At 38.3% G+C, this 26977-nt stretch overlaps 1 protein-coding gene across 18 annotated transcripts in view; it reads left to right on the top strand.

The window, feature by feature from the left end:
* MAGI2 (membrane associated guanylate kinase, WW and PDZ domain containing 2) overlaps positions 1-26977 on the top strand; it is a 1255661-nt gene that overhangs the window by 1013144 nt on the left and 215540 nt on the right. For all 18 annotated transcript variants that reach the window (XM_070617000.1, XM_070617003.1, XM_070616985.1 and 15 more), the window contains one exon: positions 13176-13814. In XM_070617000.1, the coding sequence (XP_070473101.1) occupies positions 13176-13814 (639 nt within the window). The remainder of the gene's footprint in view (positions 1-13175; positions 13815-26977) is intronic.

Consider the following 26977-nt stretch of genomic DNA (forward strand, 5'->3'; position numbering starts at 1 on the left):
TGTCATATTTAAAATGATAATTGCATGTTTAGTAGGTGAATAAATTTAAGAACCTGCAATCAAACCCATAGGGAAAAATGAAACTAAGAAGAAAATTAGATAAAGATATTTCATAGCAGAAAATATTTGATGTAGTTCCGATTTCCTATCCTTTCAGAGCTAAGTCTGAATTTTAATTAATATTCTTTCCAAAATCCTACCTCAAGTATTTTATGCTGAAGGAATTATTGAAAGATTGACTATCAAACTTCTGATGTAGTTATAAATATTTATGATCTGCTGACTGTATTTTTATTTTATTCATGGACTAAATCCTTAGATCTCTTGCTTCCATAGGCTGGTAATTAGGAATGTGAAGTGTGACGTTATGCCTTCTCTGTGCCAGTTTCATGAGTGGAATTCAAAATGGAAATGGGTGACAATCACATCATTGATTACTGTTTATGTAGAAAAGTTGGCATGTCTGTGCAACTATAATTGGAAATACAGTGTATTAAAAAAAAGTATTATATAGCTATTTCATACGTTCTGCACATGATTCCTTTACAGTTAGCTAATGAGCTAATTGCCCCTTCCATACTTGGGTCCCTTAAAATTATCCACTCTGATTTCAGTTAATTGGGATACACAGTCCTGATCCTAATAGTTCTTCTGCTCGTTACACTTCATGAAAGCCAGATTTTCAAAGCTTAAGCATCTCATAAAATACCTTAAATTAATTTTCTTTCTTTTCTCTGTTGGACTTATATTAGATGGTTGTGACCTCAATGTTGTCTCCCAGCAGTTCTCTTTGGTAGCGTGGCATTTTGTCCTTCTTTTCTTTTGGTTTGCTTCCTTTAGCCCTTGGGCAGGCAGACAAGCACATTCAAATACAGGTAATTCTGTCACTGGGACATTTCTTCCTGAGGGCTACAACGTGTGAATAAAAACAAGATGGTTCTGTCTTGATAAAGTATGTATGTTCTCATTATGCCAAAATATCTATTCAATTCAGGCAGCCAAAAATGTGAAATTAGTAAACAAAATTTCCCATGATTAACTATAGTCTGTGTCTTAAGAAGTGCCAAATAAATATATAAATTTCAATGTTATGTAACCAAACATCCGTATAGTAAGAAGGCAAGCCTGAATGTCGCCCCAAACACAGCAGAGATGAGGCAGCTCTGCCACTATGTAGCTGTGTGACTTGGCTTCTCCAGCCGCGATCACGTCTGTAAAATGGGGACAAGTCTATTCGCCATCAGGTTATTTCAAGGATTAGATGAGATTAAATCTCTAAAGAGCTTGGCAGAGTTCTTGGCATACAGTTTTATCATTCTTAGCACATGTATAGTAGCTGTTGCTATTATTAGCCAAGTTAGTCACTGCTCCTCTGCGACCTCCAACGCTGTGTTTATTCAGTAGGAAGGATTTGATGGACAGTTTTGCATTATCTAAACCAAAAAATCAGGAGACTATGTAAAACATTCACTCTCAATTGATTAATCTGGCACTGTATGGTTATGATTCTTGCATTTTACTATGGTTTGCAGAAACTTGAAATAAAGCTAATACTATAATTATATAATTATTACTAGATTTAGGTTTAAAAAACAACATTTTTATTATTTCTGACTCTGTCATTAGCTATATTTGGCTGGAATATAAAGTGTATTATAACCTTTAAATGAGCAAATTAGCATATAAACATGTGGACCTATTTCCATGGACTGTACATTCGTGTAGGTATATGCTCAATAGTGGCGGTAGAGGGAGGGGACAACTTAAAATCTTTGATGATGGTTCTCTGCTAACTTATTCCAATCAGCCTCAGTATGGTGTGATAATTGTAACATCGGGAGCAACAGGGGGTTAGACTGGTTTTCTCTGTGCCATTTGTCTGTTGTATCTGAGGACAGAATAACCTCCCGTTATCTGCAGGGAAATTGCCGTATGAAACTCCTAGACTCCTAGCATTATCCAGCCCCCAAAGAATCTGTGTACAGTGTCTAGCATAGAGAGGGTAATGGTGAGGTGTAGACCCCATGGAGGAAGTCCTGAATGTCTGATATTATGAGGCACCATATTGATTTCCATTTCTCTCCACGTAAATCAAAGAGACAGTATCTTTCTCTGGATTCCAAAATTTCAGTGCAGCCAAGACAGAATTTTTCCTTCCCCTCTGCCATGTGTTTCAGAGATTTATAATTGGCAATCTTTGGTGTCTATGGCCCAATGAGCAGACTGACTTCTTGATACTTGTATAAAATATTGCTCTCTCAGAAACTGAAATTGGAAATAAAAGCGTCCAAGTTTGAACCATCAAAGTCTGTCAATGAAGATTCTCATCTGCCAAGTCTGTTTCCCTCTTAACAAGTTAGAAGGGCTCTCGCGTCAAACCTTGGACCAGTGTGGATGCAATGCACAGTCGCATTTTTAGCACGGCACATTTGTTCTTTCTGTCAGTCATTTTATGAAGCTCAGCGACTTACTGCTGCACAGGTTCAAAATCCATATGGGAAGAATATTCTGGCTGTCCTCATTTCAGGGAGGCAGCAGGAGCTCTGTAATTTTTCACATGAAGAGAGTAAAGGAGTAGATCAACATAATCTAACATGTTACACCACCCGTGAAGGTTTGTTGATCAGCTTACAATGGAAGCACAAGCCAGAACACTATCCAGAAATACCACATGGGGTGATAGAGAGCTAGGGGTGAGAGGTTCCTTGGCCAAACAACCCCAACAAGAGACAACCTCACCGCCAGTGTGGACACTCAAGACCAGCACCCAGCTCACATTGGAGCAAATAGTCTATTTTTTTTTAAAGCAATTCAAGGAAACAATTTTAAGGAACGTCATCTGGAGTCTTGAAACAGGAGGGTTCTTTTTCTGCTCTTCTGTATCGATTTCACAGCATCAAAAACTAAATGGTACCTTCCCCTGACTACAAACACTGATTCTACCTGTCTTAAAAGTGTGTGTAGGCGCGTAGGTCAGGGAACAAACACACACACACATAGTCACAAACATTTTCAACTGTTTGGCAGGAAGCTGCATTCGGAAATGAAATGGATGCAACAATCTTTCTCATCTTTCTCTCTCTCTTCTCTCTCTCTCCTTGCTCAGTCAGAATGCCTGGCAATTGGCAGTTGCAGGTAGAGTGGAATAAACTGTTGGATCGTGTGTTTGTGGACAGTCCCCAGCTCCACCCTAGCCAGCTGTCCCCCATCATTTCACTGGAGGTTTTATAGCCACTTGACACACTGTGTTGGAGTAAAGTCAGAAGATGGTGAGAGGTCATGCCATGCTGGCCCCTCGGAACCATGCTTGTTCAGAAATACAGTTAATACTGTTTGAAAGTAAGCATGCACCTTGCTTAATGTCCAGGTGAAATGATGACTCTTTTCTACAAGGTACTCCTATGGCTTGAGTTCATGGGGGGCTGTGTGTGGTTGAGCATATGTCTCTGATGCATCTGCCCTCATGTGTGTCCCTAACACACAGGAGAGGATAGGGGAACTCTACAATACAGTTTTGTCTTGTTCTTATAAACTTTCATGTCCCGCCAAGGGTTTTAAGATATTATTTAAAAGTGCTTTTATTTTTATTTTCTTCTAGTGAAATCATGAGTTCTCTTTAAATGCAGGAACCTACTTTATAGGGTCCCTCTGATAATATATTTCTCTCCTTTTTTTTTTTTGGTTTGAAATTCATTACATTGTTTTAGAGAAACAACAGATTCACTGACAGTTTTATGCTATCCACTTCCTAAAGTGAGCAAGCTATTTAGAAAGCCTCCGCTCTGAGGAACTTTGCAAGAATCAGTCTTTTGTCTTTTCTTTTTGCAACTTTACTTATAGTTTTAATCTGAAGTGTTGTTTCTTCTTTGCCAGAGCAGCAAATAATCAGTGCCTTTAGATTCTCTTAGAATGTATTTTCTTTTTCCTTTCCAACATAGTAAAATGCAAGCATTTAAATATATCTTATCACTCAATGCTGAACACAAAGGAAATGTAGATAGATCATCGGACTAATTCACATCTGCCGGGAGTAATTGTTGGATGCATGCTGATTAAGCATAAAAATTGTTTTTGAACCAAGCTTTTAATTAGGCATCTGCACCAGGTCACATAGATGAAATTATAAAATTGTGATTAAGAAGTCTTTCATTCTTTTGAGAAGTAAGTGGCCACACCAGCATCTTGGTATCCCTTTGCCTATAGATAGAGTATGGGAATCACGGGCTGCTTTTGTACAGAATCGAGGAGACTGGAGTGAGCCCCAGAGGCCTGTCGCTTCCTTATTTCATTCACCACTGCAACTTCTCAAGGCCCCGTAGCAGTGCATTTGTGGGAATTCTTAAAGCTGCACCTTAGAGTTATCTTTTCTGACTTTTTCATTTGATATAAAAAGAAACTGGACCAAGGAAAGTTGCATTGCTTGCCCAAGATCACACAGCTACTGAAATAACTTATACTAGAGCTTGTGTTTCACGATGGTTCCAGAGTTTCTGGGTCGTGGCGCCCTGTCCCCTCTGCGCCTCAGCATTCTCAGAGCCCTCCTCCAAACAGCATATTTTGCAGGGCTACAGAAAGTAGACCAGGCTGCCGCAGTGGATTCCCCTGTTTGCGATTATTTGCTTCACTGCCTCCCTTCATTAACTTAGTTAATCAAAAGAATATTGCAGTTTGTCCCTCGATTTTCATATTCAGGAATTAAAGATATTTTACCCAGTGTTCTGGCTGATATGATTTGAGCAACACAAAAGAGTCCCCAAGGCAAAATATGTCCTGGACTGTTTGAAATTCTTAACATTTGAGTTGAAGTCTTGGGTTCAATTCCTGAATCTCACCTAATTATCGATGTGACTTTAGAGAAGTTATTTGACTTCTCATACGTTCAGTTTCCACACGTACAAAGTACAAATAATCATGCCTATCTCATACGGATTTTGTAAGGATTTAGGTAAGATAGAATTTGTAAACGCCAGATAAATGTATTAAAATTGTAGTCACTGTGCCAGAGAAATTCTAGGTGTTGTTAATGTGGTTAAATGGATTGAAGAATTAAGCTGTCAGGAAGAGGAACACCCAGGAAGAAGTAGTTAACACTCAGTAATAGGAGGTGGTAGGAAAGATGGTTGGAAAGGTGAAGCTGTCCTCAAAGGGTGACTAGGAGTTAATTAGGGGGGACAAAGCATGGGGAGAATCAGGAGGCTGGAAAACCAATTGCGTAGGTAGGGGCATGGTCTGAAGCACTTCATGGGGCACCTGAAGCTCAGAGTAGGTTAGGAAGGGGCAGGAGAGGGTGAAAATGTGAGCTTTATGTGCGGTGCTAGAGAATTTGGACTCTAATCTCTTTCCGTGATCAGGCACTGAGGGACCTTGAGTGAAAAGGACATCCGAGGGTGTGGTGCAGAAGACGAGTTGACAGGGAAGCAGGTGGACTGCAGTGGTCAGTGCTTCACAGCCATTAGCACCAACCCCCTTGACCAGCAGAATATTCACACTCTCTTGGTTCCTGAGCCCATCCTGACCAGAACAGGGGATTTATTATCAAGCGCATGTACTCATAGAGGTAAGCATGGGATGAAATTAGGAAACCTCATAATCCCAAAGGCTCACTGAATCATGCCATATGTGAGGCTTCCCATTCCTGCTATGACATCAGGAAGACCAGCTAAGAGACTGTTGCAGAAGTTCCTACAAGAGATGGTAAGGTCCTGACCTCAGGTGGTTGGAAGTAGGAAAAGAAAGGAAGGGACCAATTGCAGGGATAGCTAAGAGGCAGAATCCAAGGACCTTTGTCTTGGAATTTCAGAGTGAGGAGAACACCTCAGAGATGATCTGGGTCAATCTTTTCTTTTTATAACATGGTGCCTGGCTCACAGTAGTAGTTGAATATAATAAATCTTTGCTGAATAATTTAATGGATAGCTGAGGGGTAAGACCCAGAGAGATGTGTTGACACCAGCAATTATCGACAGACCTGGCATAAGAGGGCAAACCTCCTGACTCCTAGATCAGTGCTCTCTCCATTATGCCACACTTAGTCTTATAATGTAAAAAAAGGATTAGAACATTATCTGAACCTTATTTTAGTGCTACAGCTCGATTTACCTCATTTTCATTCACAACGTCATTTACAACGTAGCACATAAGAATTAGTAAACAAAGATTCTTCGGATGAAGGCATTTTGTCCTGCCCCTTGTACTTTCCATAACCTAAGTATTTGTTTTTGCATTGCTGCGTCATTTGATGGATATCTGCAGTAATGCTATCTGTGAGACAGAGGTTAAAGTCAATAGGATCATGGTAAGGTCCAGAACCTCCAAAGTAAAACCTCCTCCAATTGAGGGCTGTTTTTATAATTTTCACTCTAAAGAGACTGTTTGGAAATTTTAGAAACTGCCTTAAATTGTTCCCCAAAAATGATGCTTCCACTTTTATGAAGACAGAAATCGAGGAAACAGACTTGCTTTTTAGTAAAAGAAATTCAGTTTAGGTATAAGGAAAAGCTTTGGGGAAATCAGAGACATAGAACCTGTAGATTCATCAAGGAACCTGAGAAAATAAGAGAAGGGCCCACTAATTTCCTTGGGTGTTTGTCTCTGGACCTTTCTCGCTTGGTGACACAGCTGAGAATATGCCAAGATCCACATGTGTGGGTGTTCTCAGTTCTACCCACCACCCCTACCGCCGTGGCCATACAGGCTGGGCGTGCTTTTGTCCATGTGATCCCTCCACTCTAACCACAGTGTATTTATATTCCAGAAGGGAACGAGGAGTTCAAGGATGCTTTCATGAGGCCCCAGCCGTCCTTGTTGGGAAACAGTGTATTGAGTTACAAGGATGAACATATCTGTCCTCTCAAATTTCTGCAAGCAGACTGCCAAATAATGTAATAAAATTCAGCAGTTTCTTTTTTAAAATTTGAACAATGTATTCTATTTCATCTTGGGACATTTTTGCTTTCCAATCATTATCAGTCATTTGTTAAAAATTTTAACCTATGTATTTATATATGTAACATCACCATAGTGCCGTACCATTCACAGAACATTCTTGCCAACATCTCTTTCCCATAAGGTAGGTAGAACAGCTGTTATTATCTCCGTTTTATAGATGAGGAAGCTGATGTTAAATGACTTGCTCAAAGAGCAGCCCACAGAGACGCAGCCTCAATTCCGTTCATCTATTCGACATTCCACAATACTTCACTTTGGAGAATAAATTTCATCAAGAGCAGTTATTTTCAATTTAATTGAAGCGATGAGTAGCACCCCCCCCCCAAAAGTACATGTCAAAATTTATTATGTTTGTGGCAGCTGTGGAATAGAGTGAAAATGAATATTCAATATTATAATACAATTGCCTGTTATAGTAAAATTGTATATATATATTATTATAAAAAACACAAGCTTCAGAAAAGAGAGGTCAGCAAACCCTATTAGCTGGAGAGGAATCTCAACAAATAGTAATTTTTCAATGTAGAGTGCATGGAATTGATGGGATGGGAGTAGTCAGTGAGATTTTTTTTCTTTTAGCAAAAATCTATATGACTCGGCAAAAAAAAGAAGTCAGAAACACTAACAGCAGTAAATTTAGCTGTGAAATCTATTCCAGTTTTCCTCCGACTAAATCTTTCTATCCCTTATTCAATGAGCATTTATCCTAAAAACCTAAAGAGTTCCCAACACAGTAATGGTACTCTATATCTTTTGTGTACAAAACTCCCACAAAGGTATAAAGTCTGGGATGAATTCGTAGTCGCAAACATGAGACAGGAGCAATCTGAGTGGGAATGATGAACGATATCTTTGAAGAGGTGAGGGAAGAAATGAATTAGTTGGGATGTGGTACGTAGAAAGGAAGTGCCCTTGAGGGTCAAGAATAGCAGAATTCAACTAAAAGGCAAGTGGCAAGTTGTCACTTGTGAACAGTAAAGATATCGGCTTCACAAGAATGGTAACTTACTGGGTGGTGGAGACAAAAATAAGTTGGAAAGACTGTTAGTAAAGTGTATTAAGCAGAAGGTCTAGAGAACCTTCTGGGAAGCAGAGGTCTAGTAGTTGGAACTTAGTAAGGAGACTATAGGGTGAGAATGGAGCGGGAAGTAAATTATTCTAGTCTGGTCCAAAGTGGTGGTTAAGGAAGGCAGACAGCAAGTGGTAAGTGAGAGAGGCTGAAAAGGAAGCTTCTGCAGGCCACAGTGACTCAAAGAATGTGGGTGCTGAGGAAAGAGGTATAAGAATAACTCCACTTTAGACAGTGCTTTACAGAGAATGCCCTATTTTAGCCAAAATGATGAAGTACCCAAAAGGTATCCAAGATTGCGTTTTGATTTCCATGACTAAGAAAGAAACCAATGATCTTAGAATATTTTCTCATTCAAGCTAGCAATTTTAAATCTCTTGCTTCATCAGCCTCGCTCTCCTTCACTTGCACTTTGAAATCCCATAACTGGGAATCAGGTCACTATGAGACCAGTCCCTATGGGGACCCCAAGCTCAGTCACACCAAATTTGACCAACAGGCCTAGGATCAGTAGCCCTAAAACCATCTGGCCTCAAGATGGCCTGAAGTGAATGGCCACATAGGAAACAAGGTAACCTTGCAGGTAATATGGCAATGAAAACGTGTGCTTAGCTTTCAAAAGAAATGCATCATCTTATTTTTATGGAGAATCTTTCTTTGGTAAAATTAAAAGTGTTTTCACACACATGATCTCATTCTCGCAGTAGCCCTGTGAAAGAGGAAATGGAGATATTTTAATTCTCATTTTATAAAAGAAAAAATGGAGAGATGGAGAGATCAAGTGACTCTTTTCCAATTCTCCCTCTTAAGTAGGCCAATGGGGTTGGAGCTAGAGCCAATTTTCCTAATGATGTCCTTCTCTGTGCTCGCAAGCCCAGTCTGTCCCAGGACTTGGCGTGGCACCATCGCATAGCATATACCAGGTGGCTCGTATTTTCATTTCACAACATGTAAATGACATTCATACGGCGCAGTCTATAAATATCCTACCCAATCAGTTCTATCTGAACAAGCAAATGTTTGTCCATCTACAACAATTTCAGCATGACACGATGTCTAGGCATCTCTATATTTTTTTAAAGTGGGCAATTGAGTACTGTCAAGTTATTAGATAAGTTTATCCTGTGATAACTGACTACTCATCTTTTGCATTCAGAAATCTTCTGTGTAGCTCCATAAAGATATTGTTGCAGGATCCTTTATCACTCGCTTGTTTGATGACTTGAAAAACTGCTCTGCGTGGAAAATATCCATAAATTTTAAAAAGCAGTCTTACTGAGAACCACAAATAGTTCTCATTTTGTTTCTAATGGCAAGATCACATTAAAACTCAAAAATAGATAGCGTTAATCACTATAATTCAAATAACTACCCTTTAGACCTGGCAGGGGACCTTGAGAGCTTTGAATATAAGCCTTAGTTCTCTTCTCTTATGAATTTCTGGCAGAGCAGAGGGAAGAATATCGCATGCTTGGGGGCTGGAGGTTTGTTAACAGTGATTAAAGTTAGGGAGAGCCTTAGAAGAAAGTGGCATTTGGTAAGTTCGTGCCTATTACTTGCCCACTTAGAAACCGGTACTCATCCTTGATTATGACTATGGTGGGACTCTCTTAGCAGAATGGTCCTGGTTTTAGAATATAACTAAGGACAGATAATAATTACTGAAATAGCAATCATTTTTTTTTTTTTTTGCATAACAATTTACAGCTTACAAACCCTTTCACCTGTGTGATCTCATTTGTTATTTCCCATGGATCAGTAAGTTACTGTTATTACTGTTCCTCATTACTTCTGAAGAATCTGAGTCACAAAGGATTTAAGTGAGTTTTGAAAGTCACACAGCTAGGAAGTGATGGCGCTGGAAATCAGAGCAGCGTCTTTGGACTCCCCAACCCGTGTATTGTCTATGTACCGTGCAGCCTCCCAAACCTACAGAGAACATTGGATCGAGAAAATGGAGGTGGGCAGAAAAATAGTCAGTGTGTTAAAATTTTTTTTTAAAAAGACTAACCAAATAGCGAAAAATGGAGAAATGAGATGTACTGAAGAGGAAACCCAAATGGCCAATAAACATATGAAAAGATGCTCACCCTCACTAGCAATCTGGGAAATGCAAATTGAAACCATGATCACACCCATTAGATTAGCAAAAATTAAAAGTCTGAGAATGCCGAGTGTTGTGTCAGATGGGGAGCAATGAAAATTCTGATAAACTACTGATGGGAGCGTAAACTGATTTGACCTATTTCGTCAGCCATTTGCCATTATCTAACAAAGTTGAAGGTACACGTGGCCTGTGCCTAGCAATTCTATACCAAGATACCTCAGAAAAACTCTTCCATAGGTGCCCGCGGGCCATGAAAAGAGGTTCATAGCAGAGTTATCTTCTTTTTTCCTTTTTTACTTTTAAAATCAACTTTACTGAAGTGTAGTTTGTGTTCAATAAAATGCAGCCATTTTAAGAGTTTTCTCCATTGGCTTTATGTGTGTGTGTGTCTTAGTTTTCTTTGTTTTGCGGAGTTATCTTCAATAGCCAAAAATTCAAAAGAACCCCAGTGTCTATTAACAGAAGAATGAATAAATATTAATAAATAGTGATGTCATCATCTAATAGATACTATATTGCAATGAAAATTAATGAATTAGAGGTACAGGTGTCAAATAAATACCACAAATGCATTTTGAGGGAAATTACAGAAGATTAACATGATACCATTTACAAAAGGTTTAAAATATGCAAAAACATCCTTTTAGGGATATTATTGTTTACGGGTACCTGGATATTTCATAAAAATATTAAGTACATGTGAATAACAAACCTCAAATGGAGGACAACGATTACCTTTGGAAAGGGCAGTAACAGAATGCAAGTGGGAGAGGGGTGGTACCCAGGGGTTTTCAAGTATTGTGGGCGATGTTGTAAACGTTAAGCTGGAAGGTGGTACACGGGTATTTATTATTCGTTCAATTGTGTGTGTGTGTGTGTGTGTGTGTGTGTGTGTGAGGGAGATTGGCCCTGAGCTAACATCGGTTGCCAGTCTCTCTTTTTGCTAGAAGGAAGATAGTCCCAGAGCTAACATCTGTACCAATTCTCCTCTACTTTGTATATGGGTTGCCACCACATGGCTTGATGAGTGGTGTGTAGGTCAATGCCCGGGATCCAAACCTGTGAACCCTGGGCCACCAAAGCAAAGTGTGCAAACCTAACCACTCCACCACTAGGCCAGCCCCCCTTTCAACTTTTTAATGTGTAAAATACATGATGATCACTTTGAAAATAGAAGAGGCAAGAGAAGAAAAAAGTTTGTCTGGATCAGAGACTTCTCTGGGGTGACCAGAACCAGATGAAAATGATGCCAAAGCATCCCCAGCTGCCCCAGTCTAATGAGGAATCCTAGTAGCATGGAGGGGATGCCCATCTGAATTTAGTCCTGAGCCCTGGTCCACTGTCCCAGCCGTGACACCAGCACCCTCTCTCTTAGACGTAATTGAAGAGTGAAGTTCCATCTGACCCATCACGTGGTCTTTGACATTTTCTAGACTCTAACCTAACCTGAATCCCAGAAAGTGTTCCTTTCGCTATGTCTTTAACACTTTCAAGAAGTTCTCTTGAATTCAGGAAGAGTGAGTATTAACCAAGTCTATGTTGTTGAAGGCATTTTATTCGTGTTGAGTGTTTTATTCATAGAATTATTTATTTTTAAGTGCATTTAATGGAGAAATCATTTTATATCAGACTCCTAAGAAAAGCTGGAAACGTACTAAACTCTGAAAGTCCCACTCTGTTTTTCATTTTTGATGTTTGCAATCTTGATGGGCAGGGATGTCTTGAATGAAATCCCTAGCCATTTACACTACCAATTTCAGAATTATCCTGATAAATTGATATCTGTTGAGTTACTCATCTGACAATTTGTGAAGACATGTCTTTTCATCCCTCATACACTCCTCAGCATAGTCAGGCACAATCTCAGTTTGCAAGTTCAATTCTCAAATAGTATGGTTTTGAGGATAAAAATATCAATCCGTGATAGAACAATTATCCAAAAATAAAATTGTTATTCAGATATAATTGAAGTCTTTTAAAATATTTGTCTCAAATGAACATCTTTTCCTGTATCTTGAGGAGGAAATACTGTTTTTATCAATATACTTTATGAGGAATAATTTACAATCAGGGCATTTTTAATATCATCAGATTCACTCCTAATCAGTGGACTTCTGTAACTCTATGATAATTCATTGGGGAGAGAGGAAAAATGCCTTTTTCCAAAAGATCTACAGAAATATCAATTTATTTGAGATCAGAGGATGAGTCTGTGGCAGCTTACTGTTTGAAAGTAAGGGTTCCAGATCCCTTCCATCCTATTTTAGCATCAATAGTGTTAATAATGGTCCACATTTGTTGAGCACTCGCCATGAGTCAGGCACTGTTCCAAGCACCTTCCCTGAATTATCTCATTTCCTTCTCGCAACAGAGGAACTGTGGTTCAAAGCAGGTCGGTCCCCTGCTAGGATCACATATCTGCTAAGAAGAAGAGCCAGGGTATGGACCCTGATCCCCGATCCCAAATCCTGTGCTCTTAACCTGTATGTGTGTACACATGGAACCTTTGCAATTACACTTTCCTATAGATAAAGAAAAAAATGGGCAAAATATTTTCCTCTTTCATAAAAAAGAAAAATGGCAGTTGACTCAGACAACTGATACCACAAAAACGAAAAAACATCATATACCAGGGCTTTCTGTCTCATCCAAAACTTACAACATTGCTTCTCAGTAGTTTGAAAGTTCTACTAACTGTTTTGCACTGAAGATGGGAATGAAGATGAAAAAGAAACAGAACATATGCTTCTTCGAGGTACTTCTCCTAACCTTTGCTTTCTGAGTCTTTCTCTCTGAGTATGAAGTTGTTTCTGAACTTCGAGAATAACCAAATAGCATTTTTTTCAGCATTTGATCATTATATTTGTTGGCAGACCTGTTGTAACCTTGAGTCACCTCCAGTGAATTTAAATATTACTCTAATTGATTTTCTCACTGCTCACTGAGAAACAGTGCACCTCTTTCACTAGTCTCATAAATAATTCCATTTCTCTCTGTCAACATTAACTGAACTTACCTCATGTTGTCAATCTCTTTCTTTTTCTCTTGCAGGCGATGTCATTGTCTATATTAATGAAGTGTGTGTCCTTGGACACACTCATGCAGACGTAGTCAAACTTTTCCAGTCTGTTCCTATTGGTCAGAGTGTCAACCTGGTTTTGTGTCGCGGCTACCCTTTGCCCTTTGATCCTGAAGATCCCGCTAACAGCATGGTGCCACCCCTTGCAATAATGGAGAGGCCACCTCCCGTGATGGTCAATGGAAGACATAACTATGAAACCTATTTGGAGTACATTTCTCGGACCTCACAGTCGGTTCCAGATATAACAGATCGGCCGCCTCATTCTTTGCACTCAATGCCAGCTGATGGTCAGCTAGATGGCACTTATGCACCACCCGTCCATGACGACAATGTGTCTATGGCTTCGTCTGGGGCCACCCAAGCTGAACTCATGACCTTAACCATTGTGAAAGGTGCCCAGGGCTTCGGCTTTACCCTTGCCGATAGTCCTACAGGACAGCGGGTGAAACAAATACTTGACATTCAGGGATGCCCTGGCCTGTGTGAAGGCGACCTCATTGTCGAGATCAACCAGCAGAATGTACAGAATCTGAGCCATACAGAAGTAGTGGATATACTTAAGGACTGTCCCATTGGAAGCGAGACTTCTTTGATTATCCATCGAGGAGGTAAGGTAAACACTGGCTCAACAATAAAATATACAGGTAAAATAGTAGGACGTTTACAATAACATGGTAAAAATGGAATTTCTCTGGAGTTGAATGAAATCGTACTTTAAAAAATAAAGGGAAAATAGTAAGAGAGAAAAACCATGAATCCAGGAAGCTGTGATTTTTTTTTTTGTTTTGAGAATATATCTTTTCCTATTGTATATTAAACACGATAATAATAGTGTTTTCAGTCTTAAAAATTTATATTGCTATGAACTTGGAGGTTAAAGATTGAATCCCCAGGTATGAATGGGTTGTATTCCGAAAGTTCGTTAACGGATCAGTTGTAGAGACCTCAAGTTGGTTTCCCATTGACTTGACTGAGACGTGATTTTTCCAATGGAAGCAATGTCCTAAGTTGTGCTTAGGATTCCAGGCTAGCAGGTGGAAGCTGGTTCAACCCCTTCCAAGCCAAACTATAGTCTTGGTCGTCTCCATAAGGGCCACTGGGCGCTGTGTCACTGGAGAAAACTCTTTTCAGAGTTGCGAATAGGATTGCTCAGGACGCTTCTTCCACTACCGCAGGGACTTCTCCAGTAACACTACCCATAGTGCCTTCCGTGACATGGGACGCGAGTTACAGAACAGGGTCAGGGCTAAAGTTCTGGGCTGGATGTTCTACAGGAAGGGTGGAAACAGAAGCAGTAAGGCACGTGGTAAGAGCCTGAGCCCTGGGTGTTTCTTCCCTTCTACCTTCTCTGCTGCACTTCTCTGCTACTTTGCTCCTGACTATCAATGAAACTAGGGAGAGAAAGGCAGGAGGGGCCACCAATAGAGAGGTACTTGAAAACGCTGTATAAAGGCAAGGGCTCAGGCTATGCCCTGGTCTTCCACCCACCAATTTGCGGACTCCGGACACTGAAAGTCCATGAGCCTCAGATGGCTCCTTTGTTTTATTGGGATACTACTACATAACCTGACGGTGGTGTTCTTTGTATTGAATGGCCCAGAACAGGTGCTCATTAAACGTCTGTTGAGTCTCAGTTAGCACCAAAGCTACAGCAGGGCTGGGTCAGGAGGAGCAGTGCTGTGAGGAACTCGTGCGTGAAGAGCACGTGTGTGGCAAACATGTGTGACGGCCTGTTCAGAGCACTGCACGCAGCACGGAGGCCCTGTCAGTCTGAAATGCAAATGAAAGCAGTCAAAGCTGGAAGAAACAGCTTTCATGATTTGTTTGGCCCTCTCGGCAGGTGTTTCCCCTTCCAGGAAGTATTTATATTGTCGATTTTTGTATGAAAATGGACACCAAATTCTAGGCATTTGTGAGCAACACTATACAAAGTATTATGTTCCTCTATTAAAAAGAGAAATTAATATGATAGCAAAAGGCTTAAATTTAACCTTCTTAAGGCACTTGAAAATAGCACTTGAGTCTTGATAATTAAATATTGACAGTATACTTTAATTTCTCCCACTGCTTGTTTAAGATTAAAACAAATATGCTCAATCAAATAGTCACATCTTTATAATGTGCAATTGAAAATCAAATCTTTGTAACAGGTTCTTGATATTAAAAGGTGTGCCTGAAAATTAGTGTGCAGTATGCACTGTATGACTCATAGAAACAAGTTTGGACACATTTTATATATAATGGCTTTTTTTTAGAGACATGGCAAAGCACTAAAAAGTATTTTGAAATTGTTTATTTGTTTTATTTATGTATATATATTTTATGGTTTTATTTTATAATACATATCACACATTATATAATATGTATTTATTTGTATTATTGCAATTTGTACCTTTTCTAAAAACATTTATTGTGTGCCTGCTATCAGCCAGACTACCCTATTCTTCCTCGTTTTTACCCCCAACTCCCCCACGCCATTTAATCCTCAAGTATTCAGTTTTGTTTGCATTTTCTTTGTGTTTGGGGATGAGGAATTTGTTTATATTTTGTGGCTAGTGTGGAATTGCAGCATGTAGCACACCGTGATGCTTAAAGTACTTCTAGACAAAAGCCTCTTGTGTTTCCTCAAATTTCCGCAATTTGCACTCCTCCCTCTGAAATGAAGAGGCATTAACACAGGCCTGGGTCCTTGTAACAGGATTGTGGTTGGTTGTTTGTTTTTAATTATTTACAAGGATTTTTTTATTTATAAAATAATAATGTACATGGTTTAACTTTTTTAAGCAAATGGTGTCAGAAAGTATACAGAGAGAAGTAATTCTCTTTCCTGTCCTTGATTTTCAGTCCTTTTCCCAGAGGCAAACGTTTTCTATATACATGCTTTCAGAAATTCTGTAGTCTTAACTAGCACATACATGAATATATGTAGTATGTTTGATATAAATGGAATGATATACATACATATGTCTTGCTCTAAATATCTGGGTTATTAGGGTGAATTTCATTTTTTAATACACCCCAATGTGGTATAATTTACATACCGTAAAATTCACTAATTGTAGGTATATACTTCAGTCATTTTGCTAAAATGATGTAGGTGTGTAACACTCACCATAATCCTTAGAACATCCATCATCCCCAGTTCTTTTCGCCCCAGACGATCACCAGTACGCTTTCTGAATAGCTTTGCCTTTCTAGAAATTGTTTAATAAATGGAATCATTCAGTGTGCAGTCTCTTACTTAGCATGATGCTGCTGAAATCTACCCTATGTTGGTTCAGGAATGATTGGTTTGCTTCTTTTTATTGCTGAGTAATATTCCATTATATGGATAGACTACTTTTTTTTTAATCCCTTCACCAGTGGAGGGACATATGAGCTGTATTCGGTTTTTGGCATTTATGAATAACGTTGCTATGAACATTTGGATACAAGTGTTTGCGTGCGCCTATGTTTTCAGTTTTCTTGGGTAGACACCTGGCAGTGGTACTGCTGGGTTATATGACAAGTATGTGTTTAAATTGTGAAGAAATTGCCAGAATGTTTTCCAAAATGGCTCTACTATTTTACATTCCCACTGGCAATGTATGAGGTTTCCAGTTTCTCCTCGTTGTTGCCTACACTTGGTATCATCAGTCTTGTTTATTATGGCTATGCTAATGAGTATATACTCATACTTCGTGGTTTTAATTTACATTTCTCTAATCTTTTAATGTGTTTATTAGCATTCATATATCTTCTTTGGTGACATGCCTACTCAATATTTTTCCCTCTCGTATATTTATTGGGCTGCTTGTCTTCTTGTTAAGTTATAAAAGTTCTCTATATCTTCTGAGTACAGGTCCTCTATAAGATATAATTGGCAAATATTTTCTCCTAGTCTATGGCTTATCTTTTTGTTTTCTTTATGATGCCTTTTGAAGCAGAAAAGTTTTAAATTGTGATGAAGTCCAGTTTATCTTTTTTGTATGTTGGCGGATTCTATTGGCTTATATGTTAAGAATTTTTGAACCTGTTTGGGTGGAGATTTTCTGTAGTTTTCTTTTCATGAGATGTCTTTGTCTGGCTTTTGTGTCAGGATAATACTGGCCTCATAAGTGTGTTGGAAAGTGTGCCCTCTCCCTCTGCTTTCTGAAAGAGCTTGTATGGGGCTGATATGATTTTTTCCGTAAAAGTATGACAGAAATTCACCAGTGAAGCCATCTGGGCTGGGCGTTTATCTGTAGAAAGATCTGTAGAAATATTTTTAGTTACTAATTAAATTTCTTTTCCTGACTTAAGTCTATTCCAACTTTTTATTTCTTCTTGAGTTGGTGTTGGTAATTTATGTATTTCTAGGAATTTTTTGCAATTATCTAAGTTGTCAAATTCGTTAGCATAAAGTTTTTAACAAAATTTTATAAAATTCTTTTTTAAGAATCAACTTTTGGATTAATTGATTTTCTGATTTCTGTTTCATGTTTTCCACACTGATCTTTATAATTTCTTCTCTTCTACTTGCTTTGTGTTTGTTTTACTTTACCTTTTCTGTCTTCTTAAAGTGGAGGCTTATATTAATGATTCTAGTTCTTTCTTTCTAATTAAAGCATTTAAAGCTATAAACTTTACTGTAAGTTCTTCTTTAGCTGAATTCCAAGAGTTTTGATATGTTGTATTTTCTTTTTTATTCAGTTTGAAATACTTTCTTATTTCCCTTGTGATTTCTTCTTTGACCCACAGATTACTAAGAAATGTGTTATTTTTCAAACATTTGGGATTTCCCAATTCTTCTCTGTTGATTTCTAATAATTTCTTTATGGAGGAGAACATGTTTTGTATGATTTCAGTCCTTTTAAATGTGTCGAGACCTGTCTTATGGCCTAGTGCCTTGCTTCTTTTAACTTGATTTATCTTGGAGGGCTTTGTATATTAGTTCAAAACTATACCTATACCTCATTATTTTTAATAACTTATTTAATTAGATACCCAGTAATGGATATTTTGTTTGCTTTCATTATTTTTCTATTGTAAAAAAAAGATGTATCTTTGCACATCTATCTCTGCACAAAAGGTATAGATACATAGTGTCGATTCATTCTTTCAAGAAATATTTCTTGAGTGCCTACTATATACTAAGCATATTTTGGCACTGGAGATAAAGCCATAAACAAATCCAACTACTTCTTTGTCCTCATGGATTTGACATTCCAATAGAGAGAGACAAATAAAAAATAAATGCCAACATAAATATGCCCTTTGTTTATTTGTTAGGTATCTTCTATTCCCCTGGAGTTTTATTCTTGAATATTAATTTTATAACCAGTTACTTTACTGAGTTATCTTATTGTTTCTCATAATTTTTTCGGTTCATTTCATGGGATTTGGGGGCATAAAGTCATACCACCTATAAGTAACAATCAGTTGCCTTCTCCTTTCCTGTTTTCATACCTCTGATTTGTCTTGTCTATTACATTTAACTGATATGTTTTGAACACTGTTGATTAACAGTGGGAATTATGGATATCCCTATCTTATTCTTGGCTTAAATGGAAACCATCTCATTTTACGCAGTTCAACACAATATTGGCTTTTTATTTGACACAAACATTTACCACGTTAAGGAAATACTCCTAAATTCCTATTTCACTAAGACTCTTTATCAAAAATTGGTAATGAATTTTATCAAAAGCCAAAAAAGGTATTTATGGAGATGATCATTATTTTCTCCTTTAACTTATCACTTTGATGAATTGCATTAAGAGATTTACTAGTATTGAACTATCCTTTCATTCCTGGAATAGACCATATTGTGCTTATAATGTGCTCCTAGATTCTATTTGTTTATATATAATTTTGCATTGACATTAAAAAATAAGATTCATCTGAAGTTTTCTTTTTTGGGTTTTGTTTTGTTTTGTTTTTACTATCAGATTTTACTACCAAAGTTCTATTGGTGTCATAAAAGCAACCAGTAGCTTTCTTTCTCTGCTCTAAAACAGTTTAAGTAACATTGAAGTTATATATTTCTTGAAGATATAATATAATACACCTTTGAAATTCTCTAGTTCTGATGGGTTGAGTTTTGTTTTTGGTTTAATGGGGGTGGGAGACACCAACTTTCTCAATTTCTTCCATAGTAATTAATCTTCTTAAAATTCTGTCTTGCCTGGGCTTGGTTTTCATAATTTATACTATCCTGCAAAGTGTTCTCCTTTATTCACATTTTCAAATGTATTTAAAGAGAATTGAATCAAGTATTCTCTATTTTTTTCTTCCACTTTCCACTTTACCTAAGAATATGTCTATTATTCTCATTTCTTATTGGTGCTATTTTCTTGATTAAGTTAGCTAAGAGTTTTTGTATTTTGATGGTTGAGGAAGCATACTAGTTTATTTATAAATAATTGTTGGCTGATTCTCAACCTCGTATGGAATAAGGGGTCATTACACTTTCTAGCCAAAGAGACTATTATTTGATGTCTGGCATAAAGCAACCCCAGAGTCATTGCTATAATCAATCCTTGCCCTGTATTGTACTCTTTGTTTATATTAAAATTCAACAAAGTCCCCTACTTGATTTGTGAACTTCTCATAAATTACAGTGGGTCAGTATTTGAAAATTTTCCCGCCTATTTCTAGAAAACATGATCCTAAAAGTTTTCATCAAATCAGAATATTTCCTTCTTGTGCTGACAATATAGTAATTAACTAGTATCAGTAATGCACATCTTCTCTTTCTTTTTTTTTAAAGATTTTATTTTTCCTTTTTCTCCCAAAGCCCCCCAGTACACAGTTGTGTATTTTTAGTTGTGGGTCCTTCTAGTTGTGGCATGTGAGATGCCACCTCAGCATGGCTTGATGAGTTGTGCCATGTCCTCGCCCAGGATTCAAACTGGTGAAACCCTGGGCTTCCGCAACAGAGCATGCAAACTTCACCACTCAGCCACGGGGCTGGCCCCTCTTTCTTTTATATTCAAACAGAGATCAGAGTATTTGAGAGGCAACATAAACTATATCAGAGCTGTGTTTGAGGGCAAAGCATAAAAACTATGGACTCAGAGAATTGTGTCTATGTAGAGAACTCTTGCTACAAAATTGCAAAAGGCATATTAGAGAAAAACATTGTATCACAAGTTGTAAACAGCACAGAGGAAATATTGAAAGCAAAGCTATAAGGAGTATTGATGTTTTTAATAGTGCTAATATTTTTTCCCAGAAAAACTTTTTTGTTTAGAACTTCTTTCAAATTCACATAAAAATTACAACTATTGTATATAGAATACCATATACCCTTTACCCACATGGTTGTTCATGTTTTTCCTCATTTGCTCAATAGTATGTGTGTGCATGCTTGTGAGCATGTGTTTCTAAACTGTTTAAGACTAAGTTGTATACATCATGCCCCTTTACCCCAAATATTTTAGTGTTTCTTTCATGTCACTACTCGTTTCGAGAAATATGTAAGTAGCCAGTTAAAGTTATAAAAGATACTTTTAAAGAAGCACTCGGAATTTTAAGACTACCATTACTGGTCATGCTGTGACCTGTGCTGAATTGTACGAAGGACGCCGGGGGATCCTGGAAACTTAGAAATGTAGTAAGAGCATCAGCAACGTGGTGGAGTGAACTGTTACCTTTGTCTCTCCCGCTTTGAGCTACAGCTGAATGGACGTTCATTGATTGGTGGAGGATACCCACACAGCACATCAGGACTCCTGAGAGAGCTGTGCAGCTGTACATCAGAAGATGGATGGACTACCCCCCAGGGAGGTGGTGGAGATAAGTGAGCACTCTCTGGTCCCCAGGCAGCCCAGTACATACCTGTGACTGCTCTCCCACCTGGAGTGCCCATAGCATCACTACAGCCCCAAGGGTGGGATTGTGCCTTGGCATGACTGTGGAAACAAGGGATCACAACCCTGAGCCCCTGCGTGATCACTTCCCTGTCCAGTAGGAGAGTCCACAGGGCCACACAGTCCACAGGAAGTGGCCCAGGCTTGGACCCAGTGAGGAGGGCCCCCTGACCAAGCAGAATGGCTGGTGCAACCTAGGAGCTGTGACCACAGGTGAACAAGGTCCTGGCTTCCACAAATGCTCCTAGTACCACTGCAGCCCCAAAGGGGGGACCATGACTCAGCAGACTGTGGGATCAGGCGGCAGCAGCCCTGAGCCCCAATATGATTGCTTTCCCATTTGGTGGGAGAGCTGACAGGGCCAATGCAATCACAAGGAGTGGCCCAGGCTCGGACAGGGATCACAGCAGGCTCAGATTACACAGCCCTGCCTTCCTCCAGTGGCAGCAGGTGGAACCTGTGATCAGGTACTACCACTATGCGACAGCACAAATCCACTCCATCAAATGGTATGAAGAAATACATTAATACTCTAGACCAGAGGGAAAAGATAAACACCCAGAAATCAATCCTGAAGGCACAGAAATCTACAATCTAAGAGACAGAGAATTCAGGACAGCCATCATAAAATAACTCAATGAGTTACAAGAGAATTTGGAAAGATAGTTCAATGAAATCAGGAAAAAATTAATGAATAGTGGGAACTCTTCACAAAAGAGATTGAAACTATAAAGAAAAACCAATCAGAAATGTTGGAGATGAAAAACACAACGAATGAGATAAAGAAAAATCTGGAGTCCTTAAATTACAGAGCTGACATTATGGCATACAGAATTAGCAATCTAGAGGATAGGAATACAGAAATGCCTCAGATGGAGGAGGAAAGAGAACTAAGAGTAAAAAGAAATGAAGAAATTCTCTGAGAAATATCTGACTCAATTAGGAAATGCAAAATAAGGATTATAGGTATTCCAGAGGGAGAAGGGAGCAGAGAGCTTGTTCAAAGAACTAATAGCTGAGAACTTCCCAAACCTGGAGAAGGAGCTGGAATTACATGTAAATGAAGCCAATAGAACTCCTAATTACATCAGTGTAAAAAGACCTTCTCAAAGGCATATATTAGTAAAGCTAGCAAAAGTCAATGACAAAGAAAAAATACTAAGGACAGCAAGGCAGAAGAAAATAACCTACAAAGAAACCCCTATCAGGCTTTCCGTCGATTTCTCAGCAGAAACCTTACAGGCTAGGAGAGGGTGGAATGATATATTCAAAATCCTGAAAGTCAAAAACGTTCAGCCAAGAATACTCTATCCAGTGAAAATATCCTTCATTTATCATGGAGAAATAAACTTTCCCAGATAAACAAAAGCTGAGGGAGTTCATCTCCACAAGACCCCCCCTACAAGGTTTTATCAAGAAGGCCCACATACCAGAAAAAAAAGAAAGGGTTTACAAAGCCTTGAGCAAGGATATAAATAGGCAGACAAAATCAGAAAATTGGAACTCTCTATCAGAACAGATTAGCAAACCCTTAGTTATCACTCTAAAGATAAAGGGAAGGAAAACATCACAAATAAATATAATCACTTCATTTTAACCACAAATTCATAGCACATAACAGAATAAGTTGTGACAACAACAACTTAGAATGGGAAGAGAAATGGGATGAAACCTGCCTAGACTAAGAGAATAAGAGGCTATCAGAGAATGGACTGTCTCATCTACGAGATCTTTAATACAAACCTCACAGTAACCACTAAACAAAAAATCAGAACAGAGATACAAAGGATAAATAAAGAGAAAACTGAGAAAACCGTCATAGAGAGCCACCAAACTGAATTGGCAGTCTAAAATACCTGGCACAAGAAACAAGGGAAATACAAAACAACTGGACAATAAGCAATAAAATGGCAGCATTAAAGCCTAATTTTAATAATCACCCTAAATGTAAATGGATTGAATTCCCCAACCAAAAGATACAAAGTGGCTATATGGATTAAAAACCAAGACCAGACAATTTGCTGCCTCCATGAAATGCATCTCAGCTGCAAAAACAAACACAGGCTTAGAGTGAAGGGATGGAAGACAATACTCCAAGTAATGGCAAACAAAAGAAAGCAGGAGTTCCATCCTTATAGCAGACAAAGTAGACTTCAAGATAAAACAGGCAATGAGAGACGAAGAGGGGCAATATACAATGATAAAAGGGGCACTCCACCAAGAGGACATAACACTTATAAACATACATGCACCTAACACATGGGCACCAAGGTACATAAAGCAACTATTAATTGGCCTAAAAGGAGATGTTAACAGCAATGCTATAATAGTAGGGAACCTTAACACCCCTCTGTCATCAATGGATAGATCAAGCAGACAGAAAGTCATCAATGAAATAGTGGAAAAAAACAAAAAAACTAGACCAGATGGACTTAATAGAAATATATAGAACACTCCATGCAAAATCAGCAGCATACACATTCTTCTCAAGTGCACATGGAAATTCTCAAAGATAGACCATATGTTGGGAAACAAGACAAGCCTCAATAAATTTGAGAAGGTTGAGATCATATCAAACATCTTTTCCAATCATAATGCTATGAAACTAAAAATCAACTATGAGAAAAAAGCTTGGAAAGTGACAAAAACATGTGGAGACTAAACAACATGCTACTGAACAACCAATGGATCATTGAAGAAATTAAAGGAGAAATCAAAGAATATATGGAGACAAATGAAAATGAAAGTACACCATACCAACTCATATAGGATACAATAAAAGCAGTCTAAGAGGGAAATTCATAGCAATACAGGCCCACTTTAACAAACAAGAAAAATCTCAAATAAGCAATCTTAAACTACACCTAACAGAATTAGAAAAAGAAGAACAAAGAAACCCCAGAGTCAGCAGAAGGAGGGATGTAATAAAAATTACAGCAGAAATAAATGAAATTGAAACCAAAAAAAAGAAACAGTAGACAGGATCAATGGAACTAAGAGCTTGTTCTTTGAGAAGATAAACAAAATTGACAAGCCCTTGGCCAGACTCACTAAGAAAAAAAAACAGAGAAAAGACTCAAATAAATAAAGTTAGAAATGAAAGAGGAGGAATTATAACAGATACCACAGGAATACAAAGGATTATGAGAATACTGTGAAAAACTATATGCCAACAAATTGGACAATCTAGATGAAATGAATAAATTCTTAAATTCATACAACCTCCCAAAATCGAACCAAGAAAAATAGAGAATCTGAATAGACCAATCACAAGTAAAGAGATTGAAACAGAATCAAAAACCTCCCAAAAAAAATGAAAGTCCAGGACCAGATGGCTTCTCTGGAGAATTCTACCAAACATTCAAAGAAGATTTAGTACCTATCCTCCTCAAACTATTCCAAAAAATTGAAGAAGACAGAACACTTCCTAACACATTTTACAAGGCCAAAATCACCCTGATCCCAAAGCCAGAGAAGAACAACACAAAAAAGGAAAACTACAGGGGCTGGCCCCGTGGCCGAGTGGTTAAGTTCACGTGCTCCGCTGCAGGCGGCCCAGTGTTTCGTTGGTTCAAATCCTGGGCGTGGACATGGCGCTGCTCGTCAAGCCACGCTGAGGTGGCGTCCCACGTGCCACAACTAGAAGGACCCACAACAAAGAATATGCAACTATGTACTGGGGGGCTTTGGGGAGAAAAAGGAAAAAATAAAGTCTTAGAAAAAAAAGGAAAACTACAGGCCAGTATCACTGATGAACATAGACGCAAAAATCCCCAACAAGATATTGGCAAAGCAAATATAGCAATACATCAAAAGGATCATACACCATGACCAAGTGGGCTTTACACCAGGGACATGGGGATGGTTCAACATCTGCAAATCAATCAATGTGATACACTACATTAACAAAATGAGGAATAAAAACCACATTATCATCTCAGTAAATGCTGAGAAAGCATTTGACAAGATCCAACATCCATATGTGATAAAAAAAAAAAAAAAACTCTCAATAAAAAGGGCATAGAAGGAAAGTACCTCAACATAATAAAGGCCATAGATGACAAACCCACAGCCACCATCATGCTTGGGGAAAAACTGAAAGTCATCCCTCTGAGAACAGGAACAAGACAAGGGTCCCCACTCTTATCATTCTTATTCAACATAACACTGGAGGTTTTGGCCAGAGCAATTAGGCAGGAAAAGGAAATAAAAGGTATCCAAATTGGCAAGGAGGAGGTGAAACTCTTGCTGTTTGCAGATGATGTGATTTTATATAGAGAAAATCCTAAAGAGTCCATCAGAAAACTATTAGATATAATCAACAACTACAGCAAAGTTGTGGAGTACAAAGTAAACTTACAAAAACCAGTTGCATTTCTGTAGTCTAATAACAAACGAACAGAAAGAGAACTCAAGAATACAATCCCAGGGGCCAGCCCCATGGCACAGCGGTTAAGTTCGCACATTCCATTTTGGCAGCCCAGGGTTCTCCAGTTCAGATCCCGGGTGTGGACATGGCACTGCTTGGCAAGCCATGCTGTGGTAGGCATCCCACATATAAAGCAGAGGAAGATGGGCATAGATGTCAGCTCAGGGCCAGTCTTCCTCAGCAAAAAGAGGAGGATTGGTGGCAGATGTTAGCTCAGGGTTAATCTTCCTCAAAAAAAAAAAAGAATACAATCCCATTTACAATCACAACAAAAAGAATAAAATATCTAGGAATAAATTTAACCAAGGAGGTAAAAGACCTATATGATGAAAACTATAAGACATTATTGAAAAAATAGATGATGACATAAAGAAATGGAAAAATATTCCATGCTCATGGATTGGAAGAATAAAATAGTTAAAATGTCCATACTACCCAAAGCAATCTGCAGATTGAGTACAATCCCAATCAGAATCCCAATGACATTCTTCACAGAAATACAACAAAGAATCCTAAAGTTCATATGGGGCAACAAAAGACCCCGAATAGCAAAAGCAATCTTGAGAAAAAAGAACAAAGCTGAAGGCATCACAATCCTGACTATAAAATATACTACAAACCTTTAGTAATCAAAACAGCATGTTACTGGTACAAAAACAGACACACAGATCAATGGAACAGAATTGAAAGCCTAGAAATAAAACCACATATCTACGGACAGCTAATCTTTGAAAGGGGCTAAGAACATACAATGGAGAAAGGAAAGTCTCTTGAATAAATGGTGTTGAGAAAACTGGACAGCCACATGCAAAAGAATGAAAGTAGACCCTTATCTTTTGCCATACATAACAAGTTACTCAAAATGGATTAAAGATTTGGAGGTAAGACATGAAACCATAAAACTCCTAGAAGAAAACATAGGCAGTACACTCTTTGACATCGTTCCTAGAAGCATCTTTTCAAATACCATATCTACTCAGACAAGGGAAACAAAATGAAAAATAAACAAAAGAGACTACATCAAACTAAAGAGCTTCTGCAAGGCAAAAGAAACCTGGAACAAAACAAAAAGATAACCCACCAACAGGGAGAAAATATTTGCAAATCATATATCCAACAGGGCATTAATCTCCAAAATATAAAGAACTCATGTAATTCAATAAGAAAAAAAAAAAACAACCTGATCAAAAAATGGGCAGAGGATATGAACGGACATTTTTCCAAAGAAGATATACAGATGGCCAACAGGCACATGAAAAGATGTTCAACATCACTAATTATTAGGGAAATGCAAATCAAAACTACAATGAGATATCACCTTACACTTATTAGAATAGCTATAATCACCAAGACAAAAAATAACAAATGTTGGAGAGGTTGTAGAGAGAAGGGAACCCTCACACACTGCTAGTGGGGATGCAAACTGGTGCAGCCACTGGGGAAAACGGTATGGAGATGTCTCAAAAAATTAAAAATAGAAATAGCATATGATGCAGCTATCCCGCTACTG

This window comes from Equus przewalskii, chromosome 4 (assembly GCF_037783145.1).
Source record: "Equus przewalskii isolate Varuska chromosome 4, EquPr2, whole genome shotgun sequence".
Lineage (NCBI taxonomy): Eukaryota > Metazoa > Chordata > Mammalia > Perissodactyla > Equidae > Equus > Equus przewalskii.